General features: G+C 38.8%; 1 protein-coding gene across 19 annotated transcripts in view; it reads left to right on the top strand.

Annotated features, from left to right (window-relative positions):
* cobl (cordon-bleu WH2 repeat protein) overlaps window positions 1-21,085 on the top strand; it is a 68,932-nt gene that overhangs the window by 9,478 nt on the left and 38,369 nt on the right. For 12 of the 19 annotated variants that reach the window (XM_058386656.1, XM_058386638.1, XM_058386631.1 and 9 more), the window contains exons 1-4: window positions 11,816-11,973; window positions 13,895-14,083; window positions 18,356-18,566; window positions 20,011-20,049. In XM_058386656.1, coding sequence (XP_058242639.1) covers window positions 11,921-11,973; window positions 13,895-14,083; window positions 18,356-18,566; window positions 20,011-20,049 — 492 coding nt within the window. In that variant the 5' untranslated portion in view covers window positions 11,816-11,920. Of the gene's footprint in view, window positions 1-11,815; window positions 11,974-13,894; window positions 14,084-18,355; window positions 18,567-20,010; window positions 20,050-21,085 lie in introns of those variants that run through there. The other 7 variants (XM_058386591.1, XM_058386529.1, XM_058386537.1 and 4 more) reach the window with 3 other exon arrangements.

Below are 21,085 nucleotides of genomic sequence, written 5' to 3'. Positions count from 1 at the left end.
GGGTCCCCAACCACCGGGCCGCAGACCAGTACCGGGCCGGAAAGAAACAATAAACTTATTTTATTTATATAATTTAAAATTATATGTCTTTTATTAAAAGAAATTGCCACTTCCACCGCGCTTCACTCCCGCATTTGACACAGCCGTGGGTTTTTCCATACATCAGTAATGCTGAGTTCACTCTGCACGATTTTAACCCAGATTTTCAGTCACTGATTAGTTTAAATCGCTGACAAATGCCCGAAATCTGAGGCAAATTGGAGCTCGTGCACGGGAGTGGCAATCGCGCAGTGTGAATTAGACGCGATCTGAACGAATCACCGATGAGTCCTGCAGTGTGAAAGGAGTTCTGACTGAAAACCACCTCAGCTATGACCTACAGCCAATGAAAGAGCGAGATACAGGGCAGCGGTCAGTACGGGGAGGAGTTATAGACCACAATATCAGCAAGCATGGCTTCAGTTGGAGCACAATATTATAGTTTAATAGAGTTTATAGGTTTTTATCAGGAAAAATGTATTAATGTAATACAGTTATATCGGAATAAATAAGCTTTACAATTACATCAAACAGAAATAAAGCAGAAACATTTGCTTGACCAACTACATCAGCAGCAGCATATTGCAAAATTGTTCATTTGGTCAATTCTGCAGAACACCCAATCCTTGTTCCCTGCACTGACCATTTGGATCGCGCACTTTTTTGTGGGGTAACATTTCCAGTCTCGTGTGAGAACTCTGATCTCACATGTGATCTTGCTTTATTTCATTATTATTTCTCACGTTCGTTTGATTGTCAAATACAGTTTGCGGACCAGACAGAGTTATCTGTGATTCTTCCTATTGTGAAATCATGAGGTGTGAAAGCTCCTGTCACCGATCCATTGTGCAGTGTGAACACAACAGTGACTGAATTCTACCCCAGATAGTCATGTAGTGTGAAAGCAACAGTGATCTGACCACTTTGAAAATTGTGCAGTGTGAACTCGGCATAATCTAGCTAAAATGAGCTCCCTTTATAAATTCCCCCGGGCCGCAGGAAAATTGTCCGGTACCAAACCGGTCCATGGTACAAAAAAGTTGGGTAACCCTGCTATAGATAATTTTTCCACAGAAAGGAACAGTATGACATTGACAATAAATCCAAGACCCAAGTCGTTAACCTATCTTAGTGAAATCAGACAAAGGCATCATATGGCAATGCTTTTATCTTTTTTAGCAAGAATACAGAGGGCACTTAGCACTTAGTAGTTATGTTGTGATCTACTCTGTGTAGCCCACAAAGAAAGTGATGAGGAAGCCATGTGGGATCCAATCTCGCTTGACCTTAGTGGGTCAAAGATTAAGCCAAAGAAGAATGAGATTCTTATTGTAAGTCAATCAATAAAAATGATTCATTTGGTAGAGCAGTGCTACCAGCCAGAGACATTAATCAGAGGACTTTGGTGACAATTTAACACTCAGCCAGTCAATGGCCTGCATTAATTCACCTTGCCGTCACATCCGTAACTCGTCTTCAGCAGCAACTGGCACACATGGATTATTTCATCTATCCTCCTCCTTTGACTTTGGAGGAGACATTTGAGACAAGTAGACAGATTAAGCACTCATTGTCCGAACAACACAAAAGGGCAGACCACAAACCCATAAGAAAGGATTACAACTACAACAGCATGAACCCAGTGGGTGTGTTTGTGTAAGTTTCCCACACGTATATGTTTTGCTAATAGGTATTGATGGATCTAGAATTGAGTCCTCTATTTAATTTCACAACCAGGCCTCACTGACACATTGCTCCATGATTAGCTCCATTGCAACATGTGTAGCCATCGAAGTTGGACACTGGACATGGCTCAGGAACAGAAACCCAAATCACATCATTTAGAAACTATACAAAAGTGACTTGTCCTTACTCAGCTTATCACAGGGAAGATCATTTAAAAACTGCTCAACACATTACATCCTGTACCAATAAGGTAATAATTTAGTTTCATTTCCTCAGAACAATAACACAGCAGGTGTTAATAGAGTGTGAACACACAGACACACACCTCAGATGTGTGAAAGTGTGCATGCAGAGCAAGGAGGAGTAATTACCAGTATGCAGCTCTCAGCTCAGCTGCTCAGGGACTATGGAACAGGCTAATTGTTATTTCCTGCTGCTCCCTCTCAGTCCTCTGTCTCACCCCCCCCTCAGGGTCCTGCTCTCCTCTCCCAGCCCTGGCCTCAGCACACATTGTTTGTCCCCAGTGGCTCCCTTCTGCCTTGCACACCTGTCTTACATGCTGAACGTCTGTCTTAAAGGGACAGGTTTGTATGAAAAACTTTTTGGTTGAACTGAATCCCTGGACAAGGCCTGAAACTGAAAATAGATGAATTCATCAAGTTAGGTGATTTGAGTTAAAATAAGAACAGGAAGAAGGTCTGAGTCAAATTTTATTTAGAAGTTTGTGAATAGATGAGTAACATAGCCAGTACAGAATTAGTCATAGTTCAGGGTGCATTTGTCTAATACATGCTCATGTACTCGCATAAAATAATCAAGCCAACATTCACCCTATCTCACTGATGACACGAAATGCCAGCGATCTTGGATGATCAATAATTTCAGTCAATGCAATGCAAACTGTGTTCTGTGGAAAAAACATCAAGAGGAGACACTACTCCATCTTTGTACAAAACCCTGACAACAAGGCATGATGATGCAATGTAAACTGAAACCTGCATTACTCAATTGTACACTTGTTTCCTTTGTGGAAACCTGGGAAACAAGCAGCTCAGTGAAAATTTTCTGCCATTAAAAAAAGAATTTCCCTGTAAAATTCGGTTCTATGAGTTGTGGACACATTTTATTTTGAACATTTTTTACACCCTTCGAAAAAACACAAGTTATGCAAAACTTAGGTTACAAGACATAGTTAAACTACAATAATCCAATTGTATTGACTTGGACTGTTGAATGTTCCTTCACTGACCTGCAAGAACAGGTCAGGATATTTAGAGGAAAAAAACCCAAAACACCCCATACCCAAAACTCTTTTCTTAATGGACCGTAGTAAGCATGCTCTAAAAAGCTTGCTGGGCCACATCAAACAAAACCACATCAATTGCTTGGCAATTATTCCCACACAGCACAAACAATCACAGAGAAAATGAAAATGCCATGTCTGAGGATGAGGACTGTGTAAATATTGCCGTTGCTTTGAAATCATTTTCCAAACTCGAGACAAATCAACACCTTCCACACGGGATCAGATAGTGCTGACATCAGCACTTTCAGAAGGCGCAAGGATTTCCCATGATGCAAGGCAGCCTAAAGATTAAGGCTTTGGGTTACTGATTAGTAGATTGAGGGTTCAAGCCCCAGCACCAGTGATACTGTTGGGCCCCTGAGCAAGGGTGTATTAGTAGCTTCCTAACAATCTGGTGTTTGTGAGGAAAAGTAATGTATTTGTGACACATATATATATCTTCTTCTTCCAAAAAACACCAATGTCATGATTTTGTTCAATGAAAACCGTGTGTTTAGAAGCAGTTGCCAGAAGATTCAAGGAAGTATATACTCATTCCATGGCCAACTGCACAGAAGCACAAATCAGCTGGTCCGAATCACTGCTGGACCTACTTTAGACCCGTACATAGTAGTGGTGCATAGTAAAGTATGAATTCTTTTGCATGTTCCACTTGATACCATATTCAGCCGTAAGGGTAAAAAAAATCTAATTTATGGAAATCAAGATATGGATATTTCCAGATATTCCTGGATATTTTTGCATTAGTTCTCATGACATTGAGTCACAAGAAAAAGTTAGTCATTGAGGGATAATTATTGTACATACACCATTTCTAGGAAGATTTGACACAGTACCCTGGGAAAAAAATACCTGAGCTTGTGCACACTTCAGACTCAGACTCATGGAACTCAGTGTAGACTTCAGCTCTTGTTTGCGATGCGTTTCTGCTCACCACAGCCATCAAAAGAGCGGTTATTCGAGTTACTCCCTTCTTACACGCACAAGTCTGGCCATTCTCCTCTGAGCCATCTCTGCCAGCAGAACTGATGCTCGCTGGATGTTATTTGTTTTTCACACCATTCTGTGTAAACCCTAGAGACTGCTGTGTGTGAAAATCCCGGGAGATCAACCATTTCTGAAATACTCAAACCAGCCTGTCTTGCATCAGCAACCATGCTATGCCAAGTTTCTGAGATCACATTTTTCCACATTCTGATGTATGATGTGAACGTTAACTGAAGACCTTGATGTCTTAGGGCCAGCTTTGTTTAAACAATAAAACTGTGTGGTTTTATCTGTTAATCTATTATGCAAATGCATGTGAAGTTATGTGCAGAGCAAATAACCAGCCATGACGTGTGAAGGAGCCAAATGAGATCATAGGTTCATTTAATATTAAAATGTTTCCCCAACAGCACAGGTGCAGGTAAATAAATATTTTAAACACATAACCTAGATAATATCATCAACCATGATGGGGAAATACGCATGATATTAAATTTGATACTAGCACAAGCCAGGGAGTCATATCATGCTGGATGTGTAATGTCTTATTAACGTGCACACAGACAAAACCATTCAGAAGAGTCTGCAATGAAACTAACATAATTTCACACGATCTGTGTCAGTTGGAAACCAGGCAGTAGGCAGCCGTTTGCCCAAAAAAAAAAAAAAAAAAAATCATTAATTCATCTCTGAAGGCAGCCGTTTTGCCACATGTGGCTTCCTTAAAGAGACGAGAGCTCTCTAAATCTTTTGAACTCTCTCTCCTCCTTATGGTGAGTAATTGGTCCCAGGACACCACTGTGTGTTTGTACCTCATGCTTTCCATCTCCCTGGAGAAGGAAAGAAGCTTCTGTGTTTGTTCCAGCAGCTGTAGAACTTTAAAGACCACTAAAGCTCGACATTGTGGCTGAAGCCAAGTGGACGTGATGAGAATCCAGTCGTATCCTAGCATGAGAGTTTTACAAAATTGAAATTCTCAAAGATCTTTGACTATGTCTTCATATTCACTTTGTTCACTGAGTGTGGATACAGATGTTGTACCACTTGACCTCACACACCAAAATGAGTCTACAGTAGGGAAAACAGAGTGACAGAAATGTTAAAATGTCCCAAATGCACCCTTAAAGTGAGAAGGGGCTAAATCTATAAAATGAATGAATGGACTGAGTGAGTCATGGATGCACAAAAACCTATTTCTTTAAAGACAAAACTTCTACTAATATGCCTCTGTAACTACACCAGACATTCCCTGCTGAGCTTGCAAAATCATTTTTTCCCCCATAATAGTCATAGGGTTGTTCCATGAAAAACTGGTTTACCAAAAAAAAAGTGTAAGCTTTCTAAACACATACTGGGTTGAGTTAGTAAGGCGAGGCAAGTTTATTTCCATAGCACGCTTCATGCCCAACAGCTAAATAAAAGATGGAGGATGAAAACTAAAAAGTCATACAATAAGTATCTGAGTAATGGAAATTAAATTAGATATTGATATGTAAATATTTACAAAATAGTGTCACATGTCAGAAAAGCATGTTTCGTGTTAAAACATGGTCAAATTTGGTGAAATCTGTATTCAGGTAATATGTTGTTTTGTTTTGTTTTGTTTTTTTTACTTTGCCTTAGTGATCATTCTAGCTGCTGCATTTTGAAAGAAAGTACATAGAAAACATCAATAGCTAGCCATTGTTAAACAATAGCCAGAGATATCTCCAAAAAATTCGGTCAGTTATGCATTCAGCCAGTCAATAATTCAGACAGTATGTCAGTAATTAGTCAGTCAATACTTTAACCATTCATTCAGAGAGTCATTCACTCAATCTGTAGACCAGTCAGTAGCTCAGTCCAACAGTATGTCATCCAGTCAGTACAGCATTCAGACAGTAATCATCAGTCAAGTCAGTCATTTTCGCTCATTTAGTCAGTCAGTAATTGAGTGATTTATTGACAGTTACTTACTCAATTTCCGACTGACTGAATGAATGAACTACTGACTGAGTGACTTACTGACATTTACTTTCTCACAGTGAGTAATTGTCATTCATTTTGTCAGACGGTAATTGTCAGTCAGCAGCTGTCAATGTTTCATCAATAATAATTGACCACTAGTCATTAATTTTCAGTCAGTACATCAGTCAGTCAGGCAGTAATTGTTAGTCAGTCAGTAATTGCAAGTCAATAATTCAATCAGTTGTTCCATTTGTATATCAACATATCGGGCAATCAGCCAGTATGTTATTCGGCCAGTAATTCCCATTCATGCAGTCAGTAATTGTCAGTATTTAATCAATAGTTATGTCAGTAATTGTCTCTCTGTCAGTCAGTCAGTTAGCAATTGTTAGTTAGTCAGTCACTAATTGACAGTCAGTAATACCATCATTCATTCAGTCAGTCAGTAATTCATTAAGTTGTTCAGCAGATATAAAGTTGTTATTCAAATATAAAGACATCTAAATTAATTGCTTTATTCAAATGACTAGAATATTTGATCATAACATAACTTGAACATACTCAAATATTAATATTGTGGCAATTTATGCTGATGTGTATTGTGCTGTGTAAGATATCCTTTTACTGAATATGTAAAACTGTACAGTAAGAAGTATAACATTGGCGGGATGGATAATAAACCACATGCTAACTATAAATCGAAGAATACATGGATAAAAATCTGTATTATATGTAAATATGTATATATGTAAAATTGGGTGTAAACAGTAAGTCCACTTTGCATATTCCTATAACAGCCTCTCCCCAAGTGTGTTGTTTCTTACATTACACAGTCCTAAAGTTTCAATGGTCAAGCTAGTACCAGAGAGTGAGGTTGGGCACAGAAAAACTCGGCCAGAACGTTACCCTCGGTTCCATGTGTCATGTGAGCGAGGCAACGGTTACAAATCTTGCAGCTGCTCAGGGTGCGCCGTGCTTTCAGTCTTGCCATCACGCTCTATCTCTGTGTATAAATATAGGTTGCTAAGAGATCAGCATGTGTGCTAAGAGGCATGCAGCTCTGAGAGGCTCTGTATGAAGGAACTCGCTCGCACAGTGTGACACAATGCGAACGAAAAGCGCAATATTCCCGTATACTTCCGAACAAGTGTTAGTCCATTAAAGCTGATTTGTGGTGATGGACTTATCGCTCGTTGGATGGAGGTGGAGAGTGTTGACGCTAATATCCAGTTGGCTGATTCAGCATTTTTCAGCTCTTTCAAAATTAAGTCATAATGATCTGAACACAATGTTGTTGAATTCTCAAATCTTCTTTTTGGAAACCTTTGATTAATTTTCTTTAACTAATTAATAAACTGTTGTTTTTTACTTGTATGCTGGATAATGTGCAAGGCAATTAAAAATCTTTTTTGAAGGAGTCTACACTGCCAGTCGTCAGTTTTCCTGCACCGAGTTCATGCTTGACATATAAACTTCAAGAGAACACTGGGTTAAGGGAAGGAATGTTTATAGCTGTTATAATTTTATAAACTACTAAAAGGATTAGAACTAACATTAAACATAACTGTAAACATAAAACGAGAATGTTTCCAAGGAATAAACCATTTTGGGCCACACTGTTTTTGTTTGTCATCACTAACACTCTGGAGTAGACTGGAAATTTCCAACCAAAATGGGATGTTTTTTTGTAAAACTTGTGAGAAAGCTTGAGAGGCAATAAACGTTCATTTACATGTGTTTTGGTTTGGAAGTATTCATGTCTCATGATCTTCATGACACACTTTAAATCATTCCCTTTGTATCACGCTGCTGTTTCTTCGCTGTACTTTTTTTAATCCCTTAGCTTTTTTCCATTTCAGTCTTACAATGGAGAAGTTCCTACTGTCTAGCTGGCCAGAGGAAATAATGAATCATCCTGTGGTTTTAACAGTTTGTCCTGTATACTGAAGACTTCCAATGATTGAATATTCTGATGAAAAAAAACCCCACAAAGGCCTGTATAAAAAGTAGGATTAATGAGCTCTAATAAAGCTGCCATTGTTTGTTACTTGGCTAACAGTGTACTGCTCTGCTTTTATGCTCCAGTTGCTTGAGGAGGTCCTCTGAATTCTTTGTTTGTTTGAGTCAGCACACTTGGACTGTCATGAGGACAATTAATAATTGTGTCATGAGACTCTTTGAGATTCTTTGCGAATGGATAAACAGAAACAGAAGATTTGAAGTTTTTATTCCATTTCTTTGAACGTGCTAAAAATCTCTCAGCCACTGTGATTTGATTATTATTATTTGTGTGTGGAAGCTGGGCTAATGGTGGTTCAGCCTGGTTTTATTAAGGCAAGACTGAGGCATTTGCCGGTATTATTATTTCTTGCTATAGTAATTGCTTTTTACGTTCAGTTTCAGTATTTGGACAGTATACTTAGAATTGTGTTAGCTCTTAAATTTAAGTATGGACAAAGTAGCTCCAGGTATCAGGGACAAGCTTTGATGTCCGAGATGTTTTATTGAAAAATATTTTAAATGTAGGGCTCCAGGTCACTTTGTGGAATCTCTACCCTGCTTAGTCAACTATAAGAATGGAAGTCCAGCCACAAAGCTGTAGACCATGCAAACTCACTCGGGAGCTGGGCCACATAGCACATAACAATCACCTGTTCCCTGCTGCATCATTGACCACAGCTTCTGGAAGCAGCATCAGGATGAGAACTGTAAGTTTGAAGCTTCGTAAAATGGCTTTGAGCAATGCCAAGCATTGGCAGGAGTGGTGTAAAGCACACTGCCACTGGGCTCTAGAGCAGTGGAAATAATATGTTTTCTCTGCAGTGATGAATCACCTTTCAATATGTGGCAGTCTGAGGGAAGGATCTGGGTTTGGTATATGCCAAGAGACGCCAAGAGATTGCTCCCTTGTATAAATGAGATAAATGTAAGTCACTCTGGACAGTTTACACAATGTGTTATATGACTATATACTTATTTATGTTATTATTTATACACTTACACTATAACAAACTAGATTGCCATAAAAACTACAATATGTCAATGTCCAGGAAACCAAAATAGTGGACTGGAGGACTGGCCAATACACTGGAAGTTTATTTTTTCTGGACTAGCTTATGTTGACTAGCCTAGCCAGCTAACTGACCTTACTAAAGATGAATGAATGAATTTCACTTAACCTGACTGCCAGCATGCATCAATGGGAATTGTGTAATTACCACCATTTAGTTCAGTTTAAATAAGCAATGCTACCAGTTTCTCTGAAGAAGTTGTAATATGAGCTAGCTAGACTGGTAATTTTAGATTGACCTCCCACTTTGCAAATATGACATTTGAGAGGACAATAAGCCTTTGAACAAAATGACATGAGTGGGGAAAGATTAGTATCAAAAGAAGAGCTTATGTTTCAATTCACAGGGAAAAGGTCGAAGGGTTGATTGGTTGTAACTATTATGTCGAAGGACCAGCACTTGTGTAGCTAGATATTGTGTGAATGTAAATAATTTTACATCAACCTCTGCTGTTGCTATGAACTTGAAACATCTTACTTGTAGCTGTATACTTTATCCAAATCCCTGTTTTTGCATATAATATTCAAAATTGAATTTTCGGTGTTCATGAAAACCAAGTGGATTTTAAATTAAAAAAAACAAAAACACCCACACTTCATTTTATACAAGTTGCTCTAAGTGCATAGGCCTGTAACTAAAAGGTGTAGGTCAACTTAATCTGATCCACATACTCCGTAGGCAGAAAGTTGAGAGGTCTGTGAACGTTCATTTGTAGAAAACAGGCAGCTTTGTCTTTGTTTGTGTGTAGCGTGAACCGTAGCCAAATGACCGCTCCAAATCCTTCTTTCAAGTCAGGCTTTTGCTTTTTTTTTTTCCTTCTCCCTTGAACAAGGTATTTGGACATGCCGTCATTCCAGTTCTTGTCTTTTGTATTTAAAAAATCTTTATCACTGTGAGCTTTGAAATAAGAGCTTTCATCCACAGGAGTTATTGTAGGCCATGTGTGTTGCATGGAGACTTTTATAAAAGGGCCAAAAGTCAAATGTTTTTCATAGGTGGTTGGCTGCACAATGTCAATATTAAACCTGAGAAATTAAATATAAGTGAATTTTTCTACAATGACTCACCAACAGTTCCAAATAAAACCTTTATTGTTTCCTGGAAACCTAATGGAGACTGAAAAGTAGTAGCCACTGTAATGTAATAACTTTACTTAGATAGTGCATTAATCCAGACACTGAATAACTATCTGATGGTTTGGTATTGTGACACATTTGTTCGGTTTTATAAACCTTGAAGTTTTTTTTAATAAAAAAAAAAAGTTCGCCCACCAACCTGAACACACCTCGGGCATTGTGTGTAGTGTAGTAAGTGGTGAGAATTTTAAAAGAATATACAACATCAGTGTGTGTCCAGCACATCATAATTTCCGATAGCTACATGTTGTTGCTGTTCTTTCGGCTGTTCTGAGTCGCAACAGCGGAACATTTGGGCTGTGTGTTTCGATTTGGCACAGGTTTTACACCTGATGCCCTTCCTGACGCAATCCTCCCATTTTATCCAAGCTTGGGACTGGCCCTGAGAGTTAACCCGGTCCATGGCAATGAGAGCGTGGGATCCTGCTGCTGGACCACCAAGAGGCTTAAATTTCCCCGTAGCTACATACTAAATGACTTTTTTTGCAGAAGTCAACAAAAAACATGTTTGGGGTCTTTTTCCTGCTTGTTGACTGTCTGCCCGTTGACTACAAATGTAAAACTAAGAGCCAAGATGTAAAATATAGTTGTCCCAGACATTTAGGCTAATGATTTCTCCGTCCTTGTTCTTATTTTCCTTTGTTTGTCATTTAAGAAGTACTTTTATTTTTTAAATGTATTTTAGCATTTATAGACACCCACAATTCTGAGTTCTGCTTAACAAGGTGTATAAGATGAGGAAACTCATCAAACTGTGAGGAAAACCGAGGACCAGTTTATAAACTGGGTAAGAGCAAAAGAAAGAGCTCAGAAAAGTAGGAGGATGAATTTGGGTCGTGGTCAAGTAGGCAACAATAAGCACTAATCTCTTAATCAGGTTAGTCATCAAGCACAGAGATGACATTGCTAGTTTAGTGCAGGGACTTACAAACTATATCTGACAGCACATCACTGAGATGCTGCACACATTAGCATTAACACGTTAGACATAGTACTCAGTTTGCCTAAATAGTAGCAAAGCATCAATTTCAATGTTGATGCCAGACTTAGATATCAGTCTCATTGCTCTCATTTATAGCTTTCTAAAATAAAATTATACAACTTTGGAAACTTAATGAAAGCACTTAGGAAACTTAATGAAAGAACTCCTCCCAACCCAGCACGCCTAAAAACCGAGCAGTCTACCTTTAAAAGGCCGGGCAGATGCATTAGTAATCCGGTCGCTGTGTGATTTAGGAGTGCCAGCGGGGAAGCTGAGAGTTTCCTGCTCTCCCACAGGAATTGGCTCAAACCTAAAAGGCTCTTTGTGTTGACGGTGGCATGCTTCTCGTCCAGACACAGAGATCTAGACAAGAGCACTTTCAGAACGTCTTATCCTGTCAACACCGGAGGTGTGGGGATCTTACATACATCACATCACTGATGCTCCCAAGCTGCCTTCCTAGATAGAAAATTCAAATGTAGCAGTAATGATCATTGTAACACCACATTTCAATCACCTGTGTGGTTTTGCCTGGAATGTGGCACATTGACCTGATCCGACGGTAGAGGGCATTTCCGATTGCATAACGAGTGAATGACACAACAAGGTTACAGTGCAGGAGAATGAAAACTTTATTAATAATTAGCAGAGTTCTGAGTTCAAGGTCTACACACCGTGGCACGCTCACATGTTTTCCATCTCACACCGGACCAGTAAAGACATCTCCCCGGTCTTCCTGAATTACTCTTTGCTTTTGTAGTCCTAAATGCCATCAAATGCAGACGGTCTTTCGGAAAACAGCGACTTTTCAGCCGTGACGTGAGTCTGCCGATTCTGTTTCAAGCTAACATTTGCTTTAAGTAGCTTTGCTGGGTCAGTAAAAAACAATTTATCAGGGGGTGTTTGCACAGGAGATGGGGGAATATTTGCGCCATTGACAAGGAGCTCAGAAGAAAGAATACTGTCAGTATAATGTCAATGATTTACACTCAAGTGTGAAAGTGCTGGTGATGTGGTGAAGAATAGAGTAGAGTACATTATTAATCCACAAGTAGAAATTTCATGTTACAGCAAGTTAGTGAGATTTCTGATTACAGAAGACATATGTCTTATATGCTGTTGTGTACATTAAGATGTAGGTGATATGTTGAGAAGTTGTGGTACCCAAAAAACTGTACAGTGTCAACAGGCATGTCCTTTGTCTTCACTGTCCACACAGTTTCTCGGATAGCAGAAAGCAAGAATGACGTTTTGTTCCTTTTTCTGTTTTGTTTTGTTTTTTTTTACTAGAGACTAGCTGTAGTTTACTAGAGAAGCAGTTCTAGTGTTTGTCCAGTATGGCACCAGGGCAGTGTTTGCTATTGTCCATGATCCTCCCAGTTTTGTCCACCCCCCCCCTTTCCACCTTGTGTGTCCAGTTTGTAGCCTAAAACAAAACCAGCCTTTTCTGGTTCACTTATACAGCTCCGATGCTGTTCCTCCATCTTAAAAGACTTATCACACTTGCAACCTCAGACTGGTCTCCAGCAGTGTGGTGCATAGATTGAAAGATCTGGGTTTACTCAAAAAATAGAGTCTGCTCACAACCTTTTATAGAATGCCTTCTTGTTATTCATGTGGACACTGAGCTATTTACAAGTGTTGAGGAATCATGGAGGAGTTATAGGCTTTGCAGATCCATGTGGGTTTGCTAGTAGAGCATGAAAATAATGGTAGCTTAAATTATAATAACATTTGGGAAGCTAGTTAAGTCTAAGCTAGTCTTTAAGTCCATTAATACAAACTAAGGATAAGGAATGATCATGTGGCACACTGTGGTTTTAGTTCTAGGTCAGCATTTTGACTGTGGTGTTTCTTCCTTGTATCACACACAAAATACATAAGAGGCTTTAATTTTAATTGTCAGTATTTTGTAAGGTGGATGCATAATAACTATGTACCAAATAAAACCTTTCTTACATGTAAACAGTTGAGAGTCTTTTTGTTGTTGTTTTTTAAACCAGGTTTAATACACTTGCTTGAAAAGCTATAAATGTAAATGTTTTTAAAGGTGTGTTTATCAAGTGCTTAATTTTTAATGCACAACTAGTGTACATTAAAACGGACATTGTACAATTTTACGTTTAAGATTAAGTGTAGACTCAGCAACTTCCAATCAGATGAATGGTTATTAAAAATTACATATCATGTCATGAGATCTTAAGTGTACTGTGATGTAATTTATAATGTAATACGTATTAGCCCAAGTAACAAGTCGAAACACCCCATCCTTTTTGCAGCTGGAAGGCTTTTGTTGTGTTGTAAAATGGACTTGTCATTGGCTTTGATATGGAAATCTTGGATCTACAGATAACACTCATAAAAATGCCAACATGATTACGTAGAGAGAACCTGCGAGGAAGCTTGTCATCAAATTGGATTTTATTATGAAGAACAACAATGTACAAAGATTATTTTAAGAGATTTTTTTGTACTTGAGTGGTGTAATGTATATCAATCTGGGCTTTTCAAGCCATTTTCGGAGAATTTTGAGGGGAAAAAGAAAGAACAGCATGATATTGAAGGTGAAAAAGTTTGTCTACCCATAAAGGTTTATCAGATAAGCCTTTGTATTTTGTAACTGTGTGTATATCTACAATGTTTCCTGGCGATTAACCCACTGTGAAGTCCTCATCCTTTGAAGGCTTCCTAAATGGATAATTTTGGATCTCTCACCTGTTCACCTTTGTCAATCTTGCAGGAGGAAAATGAAGGCACGTGCTCCGCCTCCGCCCGCTGCCCCCCAGCCTGCCCCTCGCAAGATCTTCCGCAACGCCATCCCTGATGGAGGAGCAGCACCCGACACCAAGGAGAATGTGATACAGAGCACTGTGGACCTTCAGATCACGCTGCCTAATGGATACGGGACCTTGGTCACTGTGGATGGGAGGTAATTAATGTTAATAAAACTATTAATAAAACTAATACTTGATAGAGATGTAAAATGTATCTCATTTATTTCAAATGTATGGTTTTATGGATCACAGCATTTACACAATACATCTGAGTTAAAATATTTTGGTCCATCTAATTCAGCCATTTTGTTTTCCTGTGAAATTGTTTATGCCTCAACAGACTGGAATGATGAGGGTTAAGTTTCTTCAAGCTGCCTCTCTTTATTGGGCAGCTCATTGTGCTTGGAGAAGAGCGCTAACCATAGATACAGTTTTATGCAAAGCTGAATTTTGATGTATAAAGCAGTAAATACAAGCTCTACATCAAACTGTTTTTTTATTTGTTGTAATAGTTTGGACAGGTAGTGAATAGTGTGGACACCCTTGCAGATGTATAGATTTGGATTTGAATTACATCATGAGTCCTTAATAGTTTTGTTAGCCTGAAGAATTGATATTAGACAAAGATTTGACTCTATTCTGGCCACAAAAGCAAGCAAAATGATTCCACTGATCTGCATGGAAGAGTCAGTGAAAGAAACATGTGAAACATGCAAAACAAACACCTAGGGTAGCTGTCTACATTTTTGGAACAATTTGTGAACCTATTAACTAAAAATCAACCTTTTTGGACACAATCACCAAAGGTTTGTTTGGCCAAAAAAAGAAGCAGCATTTAATAAAAAGAACATCGTGTCAACTATTAGTGGTTGTGTGGCACACAAGGGGACATTGCACAGAAAGATAGATGAACAGATACTAGTAAATATCAGTAAATAAGTCTAGAAGAAAATAGTGACACAGTCAGCCAAGATACTGAAGCTGAAAAACAATCGGCTTCCACAACAGGACAATGGTCTTAAACACATCATGTAAAATGGCCCAAGAATATCTCAGAACTGGAAGTGCTCTGCATGAAGAGTGGTGAAAATGTCTATAAGAAGAATAGAAAGATTTCTTTGCATTTGAAGTAATATCTGTCACTAAGTTCTGGTTTAGTAGGGTATCCAAATGTAGCAAATGTAAATAGACACAAAAACTAGGTAGGAAGTTGGCTATGGTCAAACAGGCAAAGAACAAGGACTTGGAAAGGAATGAGACTGTAACACGGATAGTCTCGGTTATATAAAGGGAGGCGTGTGATATGCAAACAAATGACATGAGTAAATAGGTGACTGACTGTAACGTCATGGACTGGGCTGAGGGAGTTTGGGAGTTCATGCATCTGACATGGTTTGAAGCACAGGAAGCTAGGCCTGGGCGTTGTATTTGCAACTGTCTTTTTTATTTGTGATGCATATATTTACATAATACAAACACACAGACACAAAATCTTTAGCTTAAGTCACAGGAGCTGTTGAATTCTTGATTGTGATTAGTCAGAAGGTGTTGGTTAATAGCTACTAACTTTTAATAGTTGGTTTATATAACAAGACCTGTTTCTTCCTAGTCGAATTTTTATGGTAACAATACTCCAAGTCAGTTGAACTAAGTCATACACTAAGATCAGACCTGCGAGTTATGACAAACATTGCACTGCTATTGATGTCTACTGTAAGGCAAATAATAATGGAGATTTGTTTTTGCACAATAGGAATTAGTACAGCAGTGCTATTTATTTTTTACATAATTGCCCTAATATGTGTATATGATACTGTAATTGCTTAATGAATGTGATGGTTCCTTAAATTTCCTTTGCCTAGCTCAGTTTCAAGTCAATTTGAATACAGTTGCCTGCCAAATGAGATCATAAATGTATTGGTGCAGCAACCAAGCAGTAACAGAATTGCAGTATATGCTTAGAACCGAGGCAAAAAAAATCACCCATTTATTCTCATGCACACATCATGTGTATGGAATATTTTACATAACATGACAATGAAGTTGAAGGTGACTAAGAAAAATGATTAGTGCAAATGATTCTTGATAATTGTAATGCTAGTTTAGAAACAAAGCATTTTTGTTGCATTTTATTATGATTCTGATTAATACTAAAACAGAAAATACAAAGTAGTGTTTTGAAATTTGTTTGTTTGTTTTGCCAACTTCCCATTTTGGTCATCTTCCTATTCCCACCCACGAGTCAGCTCTAGCCAGCTACACATGAATCCAGCTAACTGCTGCTCCTGCTGCATCACAGGGCAGTGTAACACACTCAGAGTCAGCCCTCTTCCATATGAATGAGCTCAGAGATGCCTACGATTGGTTAGGAACAAGAGTACTCCACACAAACCACCACTAAAAGAAGAGAAATCCTTCTTGCTGCATTCGAATTAGAATTAGACCACGTGGCAATCACAGCAGGATAGACATCAGTGTTAGTGTGACCATGGTTTAACAACGCTCATTACTCATATTGTTTGTGTTTTGGATCTAATGATGAAGTGATGAAATAAAAACAGTTCAGTTGCGATTGCTGTCCAACCCTGGGCGAAATTCCCTCAAGGCCAGCCACAATGTAATCATTGAAAGCAAAGATTTCAACACTGATAAACGAGTAATAAGTCCATGTGGTTTATCATATAATACTGTTTTATTGGGTTGTGCTGTTACATAAAAATAATCAAAAGTACAGTGGTGTATAGTTTAGTGTGGTTTTGTTTGCGTTAGTGTGGTTTAGTTTAGTATAGTGTGGATTGGTTTGGTTTAGTTAGATTTGGTATAGTATGGTTCAGTTTGGTTTAGTGAGGTTTAGTGTAGTGTGATTTAGTGTGGTGGGGTTTGGTTTAGTGTGTTGGGGTTTAGTATGGTGGGGTTTAGTGTGGTGTGCTTTGGTTTAGTGTAGTGTGATTTAGTGTGGTGTGCTTTGGTTTAATCTGGTTTAGTGTGGTGTGGTTTAGTATGGTGAGGTTTAGTGTGGTGGGGTTTGGTTTAATCTGGTTTAGTGTGGTGTGGTTTAGTATGGTGAGGTTTAGTGTGGTGGGGTTTGGTTTAATCTGGTTTAGTGTGGTGTGGTTTGGTTTAATCTGGTTTAGTGTGGTGTGGTTTAGTATGGTGAGGTTTAGTGTGGTGGGGTTTGGTTTAGTGTGTTGGGGTTTAGTATGGTGGGGTTTAGTGTGGTGTGCTTTGGTTTAGTGTAGTGAGATTTAGTGTGGTGTGCTTTGGTTTAGTCTGGTTTAGTGAGGTTTAGTGTGGTGTGGTGTGGTTTGGTTTAATCTGGTTTAGTGTGGTGTGCTTTGGTTTAATCTGGTTTAGTGGGGTTTAGTGTGGTGTGCTTTGGTTTAATCTGGTTTAGTGTGGTGTGGTTTGGTTTAATCTGGTTTAGTGTGGTGTGGTTTGGTTTAATCTGGTTTAGTGTGGTGTGCTTTGGTTTAATCTGGTTTAGTGTGGTGTGCTTTGGTTTAATCTGGTTTAGTGTGGTGTGGTTTGGTTTAATCTGGTTTAGTGTGGTGTGCTTTGGTTTAATTTGGTTTAGTGGGGTTTAGTGTGGTGTGGTTTGGTTTAATCTGGTTTAGTGTGGTTTGGTGTGGTGTGTTTTGGTTTAGTGCAGTGGTGTTTAGTGTGGTGTGGTTTGGTTTAATCTGGTTTAGTGGTGTTTAGTGTGGTGTGCTTTGGTTTGGTTTAGTGCAGTGGTGTTTAGTGTGGTGTGCTTTGGTTTGGTTTAGTGCAGTGGTGTTTAGTGTGGTGTGCTTTGGTTTGGTTTAGTGCAGTGGTGTTTAGTGTGGTGTGGTTTGGTTTAATCTGGTTTAATGAGGTTTAGTGTGGTTTGGTGTAGTGTGTTTTGGTTTAGTGTAGTGGGGTTTAGTATGGTGTGGTTTGGTTCAGTGTAGTGAGTTTAGTGTGATGTGGTATGGTTTAGTGTGGTTTGGTGTGGTTTAGTTGTGATTTGGGTTGATTTAGTGTGGTTTGTATTGGGTTAATATTGTTTAGTTTAGTTTTGGTTTGGTTTGATTTAGCGAGGTTTGATCGGGTTTAGCCGAGTTGTTTTTTGTTGTGTTTAGTAGAGAAACCACACCTTTCTCTCTCTCTCTCTGTCCCTTCAGTGTCACATGGTGTAATTACACCTCTTTCTGTTGGCACTAAAGGCTTGTAACCCTAGCCTTCTTTTGCCATCCGTCTCTCTCTCTCTCTTTCTCTCTCTCTCTCTCTCTCTCTCTCTCTCACTCTCTCTCTCTCTCTTTCTATCTGTCTCTCACTCTCTCTCTTTCTCTCTCTCTCTCTCTCTCTTTCTATCTGTCTCTCTCTCTTTCTCTCTCTCTCTCTTTCTCCCTCTCTCTTTCTCTCTCTCTCTTTCTCTCTCTTTATCTCTCTCTTTTTCTCTCTCTCAGGAAAGCTCTGATGGACATGTTGGTGGACTTGTGCGCTCAGTATCACCTTAATCCAGCCGAACACACCCTGGAGCTGGCATCGGCTGAGGGCCAGCCCGTGTCCTTCAAGCCCAACACAGTTCTAGGAACACTGCATGTCAGCCGCGCGCTCATCAAGCACAGAACTCAAGAGGAGCGCCTACCCAGGAAACCCGCTCCTAAAGTGCCAGAGGTGAGACGCATTTAATATACAATCTGCCTTTAAATGCTTTAACATTAACACGTGGAAATGTTGTATGCGTGAACCCTTTATGTCCTGTAGTCAGATAACACCAAAACTAGATCTGTTCACAGCTTCCTGTTTGTCGATAGACGGCATGGATATGTGATCTTTATTCTGACAATTTTGATAAGTAGCCAGACTGTTTACTTTAGTCCATGGAATTGTTCAAACAAATTGAGAGAAACATATCACCGGCTGATGTTTATATACCATGTGATGATAACGCATGACTAACAAAGTCAATATCAGGGTTTAATCAGTGGCAAAATAAACTGCAAGTGTCTGAGTTGAATCGGAAATGAAAAATGATTGTTAAAATGAAAGGTTATTATGGATGAAAAATAGAAAAGTCTCTGAAATTATTAAAATGTCTAGTAAAGGAAAATACTCGCCTCCTATATCCAGTCTGTCTGTACTCAATTCAGTATAGAGTGCTTTGCAAAAGTATTCACCCCCTATAATTAAATTAAAATGGGGCTTACACAGTATGTGAGAGTAATAAGTCCCATTATTAGTGTTAGCAATATGCCTCATGGTCTTATTCGTGTGGTTTCATGACATATAATTCCAATTGAGTCCATATCAGTGCTGCTAGAAAATGCAAAGAAAAAAAGTTCAAGGGGGTGAATACACCACTGCTGTTGCATTAACAGCTCCAGATAGATTTGATTGATTTGACTTTTCAGATCCATCACAGTTATAAATCGTTTTCTTGAACTGTCTAGTATTATTTTTGAAGAAAGCACCAGTTCTTGTGGGTCGGCCTTGTTGTAGCACCATTCCTTCTTTTTACTTTGGTTCACCAGATTGCTTTGAGCAGTTTTAGAATAAGCATCAGGATCCAGCTGAAATATGACTCCAATACTCCACAACTTTTCTTTGTTATTTTATTTCCTTCCTCTGAAATAAACACATCTCTCAGCCCTCTTCCACATTCATGAGCTCACAGATGCCTGTGATTGGCTCCTGTTACCGTGATTGACATGGGGAGAGTGGATAAGATCCCTCCCACCCCTTTTTGTTCTCCTGTCTTCAGACTTTTTTCCTTGACATTTGGGAGCATAGCATTTAATCTTTTGGCCCGTCTGTTGTGAAGCTTTTGTATTTATCTGGAATGTATACTCCAACTGTTTTCAATTGAAAAACGCTTCCTGAAATACAATGCCTTACTCATACTCACACTCTCTTTTCGTATCGACAAGTCATTCTTCTTAATAAAGAGTGTCTTTTTGTACTCTGCAATATACGTTAGGCAGCAAGTTCTTTGTCATTTGTGTTCCTTCCATGTTACACTCCTATTTGTACTCACTCTCTCTTACACTGTAGAGGATTTGAAGCTTGTTTCATTGTGTTATTTTGTGTAACTTCATCTCTGCCCTTTAAACTAACTCAGCAGGAAGAGCCGGCTGCTCCTAAACACACTCGAGCCAAGGTACAGTGGCCTCCATCTCTTCATCTCGAGTGTCCTTCTCTTTCTCTCTCTCTCACTCTTGGGAGTCTTCCCTCCTTCTGGCGTGTGGTGAATTTTTAATGCCAGTCTTACCTTTAGTTACCATGCATTATTGCTGTCTCTCTAACACACACTCTCTCTGTCTCTGTTTATCTTTCTCTCTCTCTCTCCTTCTGACCTCTGACCTCGACTGTTGTCATGACTACATGACAACTTGTGACTAGACGCGACTATGGAAGTTGCAGTAGTTGATGACTAGCGCCTCATTCGTGAATGGGGTTTTTTTCCAGTCTGCTGCTTGTTTAATATGATGTTTTGCCAATAATTTAAATTCTTGAAATGCACAGCAATCGATTTTCACCCATCACCTTCTGTATGGTCAAAATAATTTATGGTTAAAAACAAAAAATGGCATTCACGATAATGCTTATACCATGTCACTATATCACTATTAATCTTCCATCACTCTTCTATAAAATCTGCTGCTGGAACAGAGGAATGTAGCTGTAAAATACTTTATTGACACATTCCTGAGTTCCAGTGTGATTTTTTTATTTATTTTTTAATACCCCCTCATCAACTTCCCCTCACAAAAGTGCACAAGGACAGGAAAGTTCCTTAAAGTCTGTGTTAATCTAATATTAAAAATGATTACTAAAAAAGATGGATAAAAAATCCAAAAGTCTACCAGCTTAGTATTCTTCACATTGCTATAATGGTAAAGACTCCTAGAATCCTGTCTACTCAATTCTCTATACAGCGCTTTGCAAAAGTATTTAAGGGGGTGAATACTTATGCAAGCCACTGGTGCTTGCGTTAATGGAGTTATGTCTGTCAGCTCTGACTTCTCTGATGGTGAAATATCTGGATGGATTTGTCACATTCTATTTTTGAAGAAGTTGTAGCACTATTCCTTCTTTTTTGTTGTTTGTGGAAGATGCTGCAAGACTGGGGATATATATAGTGTTTTATACACTATTTTTACACTATTTATAACACTAAATAGTGTTTATATAGT

The sequence above is a fragment of the Hemibagrus wyckioides genome, linkage group LG01 (genome assembly GCF_019097595.1).
Source record: "Hemibagrus wyckioides isolate EC202008001 linkage group LG01, SWU_Hwy_1.0, whole genome shotgun sequence".
Lineage (NCBI taxonomy): Eukaryota > Metazoa > Chordata > Actinopteri > Siluriformes > Bagridae > Hemibagrus > Hemibagrus wyckioides.
The sequence above is the reverse complement of the archived record's forward strand: the minus strand, read 5'-3'. Positions and strand labels throughout refer to the sequence as shown.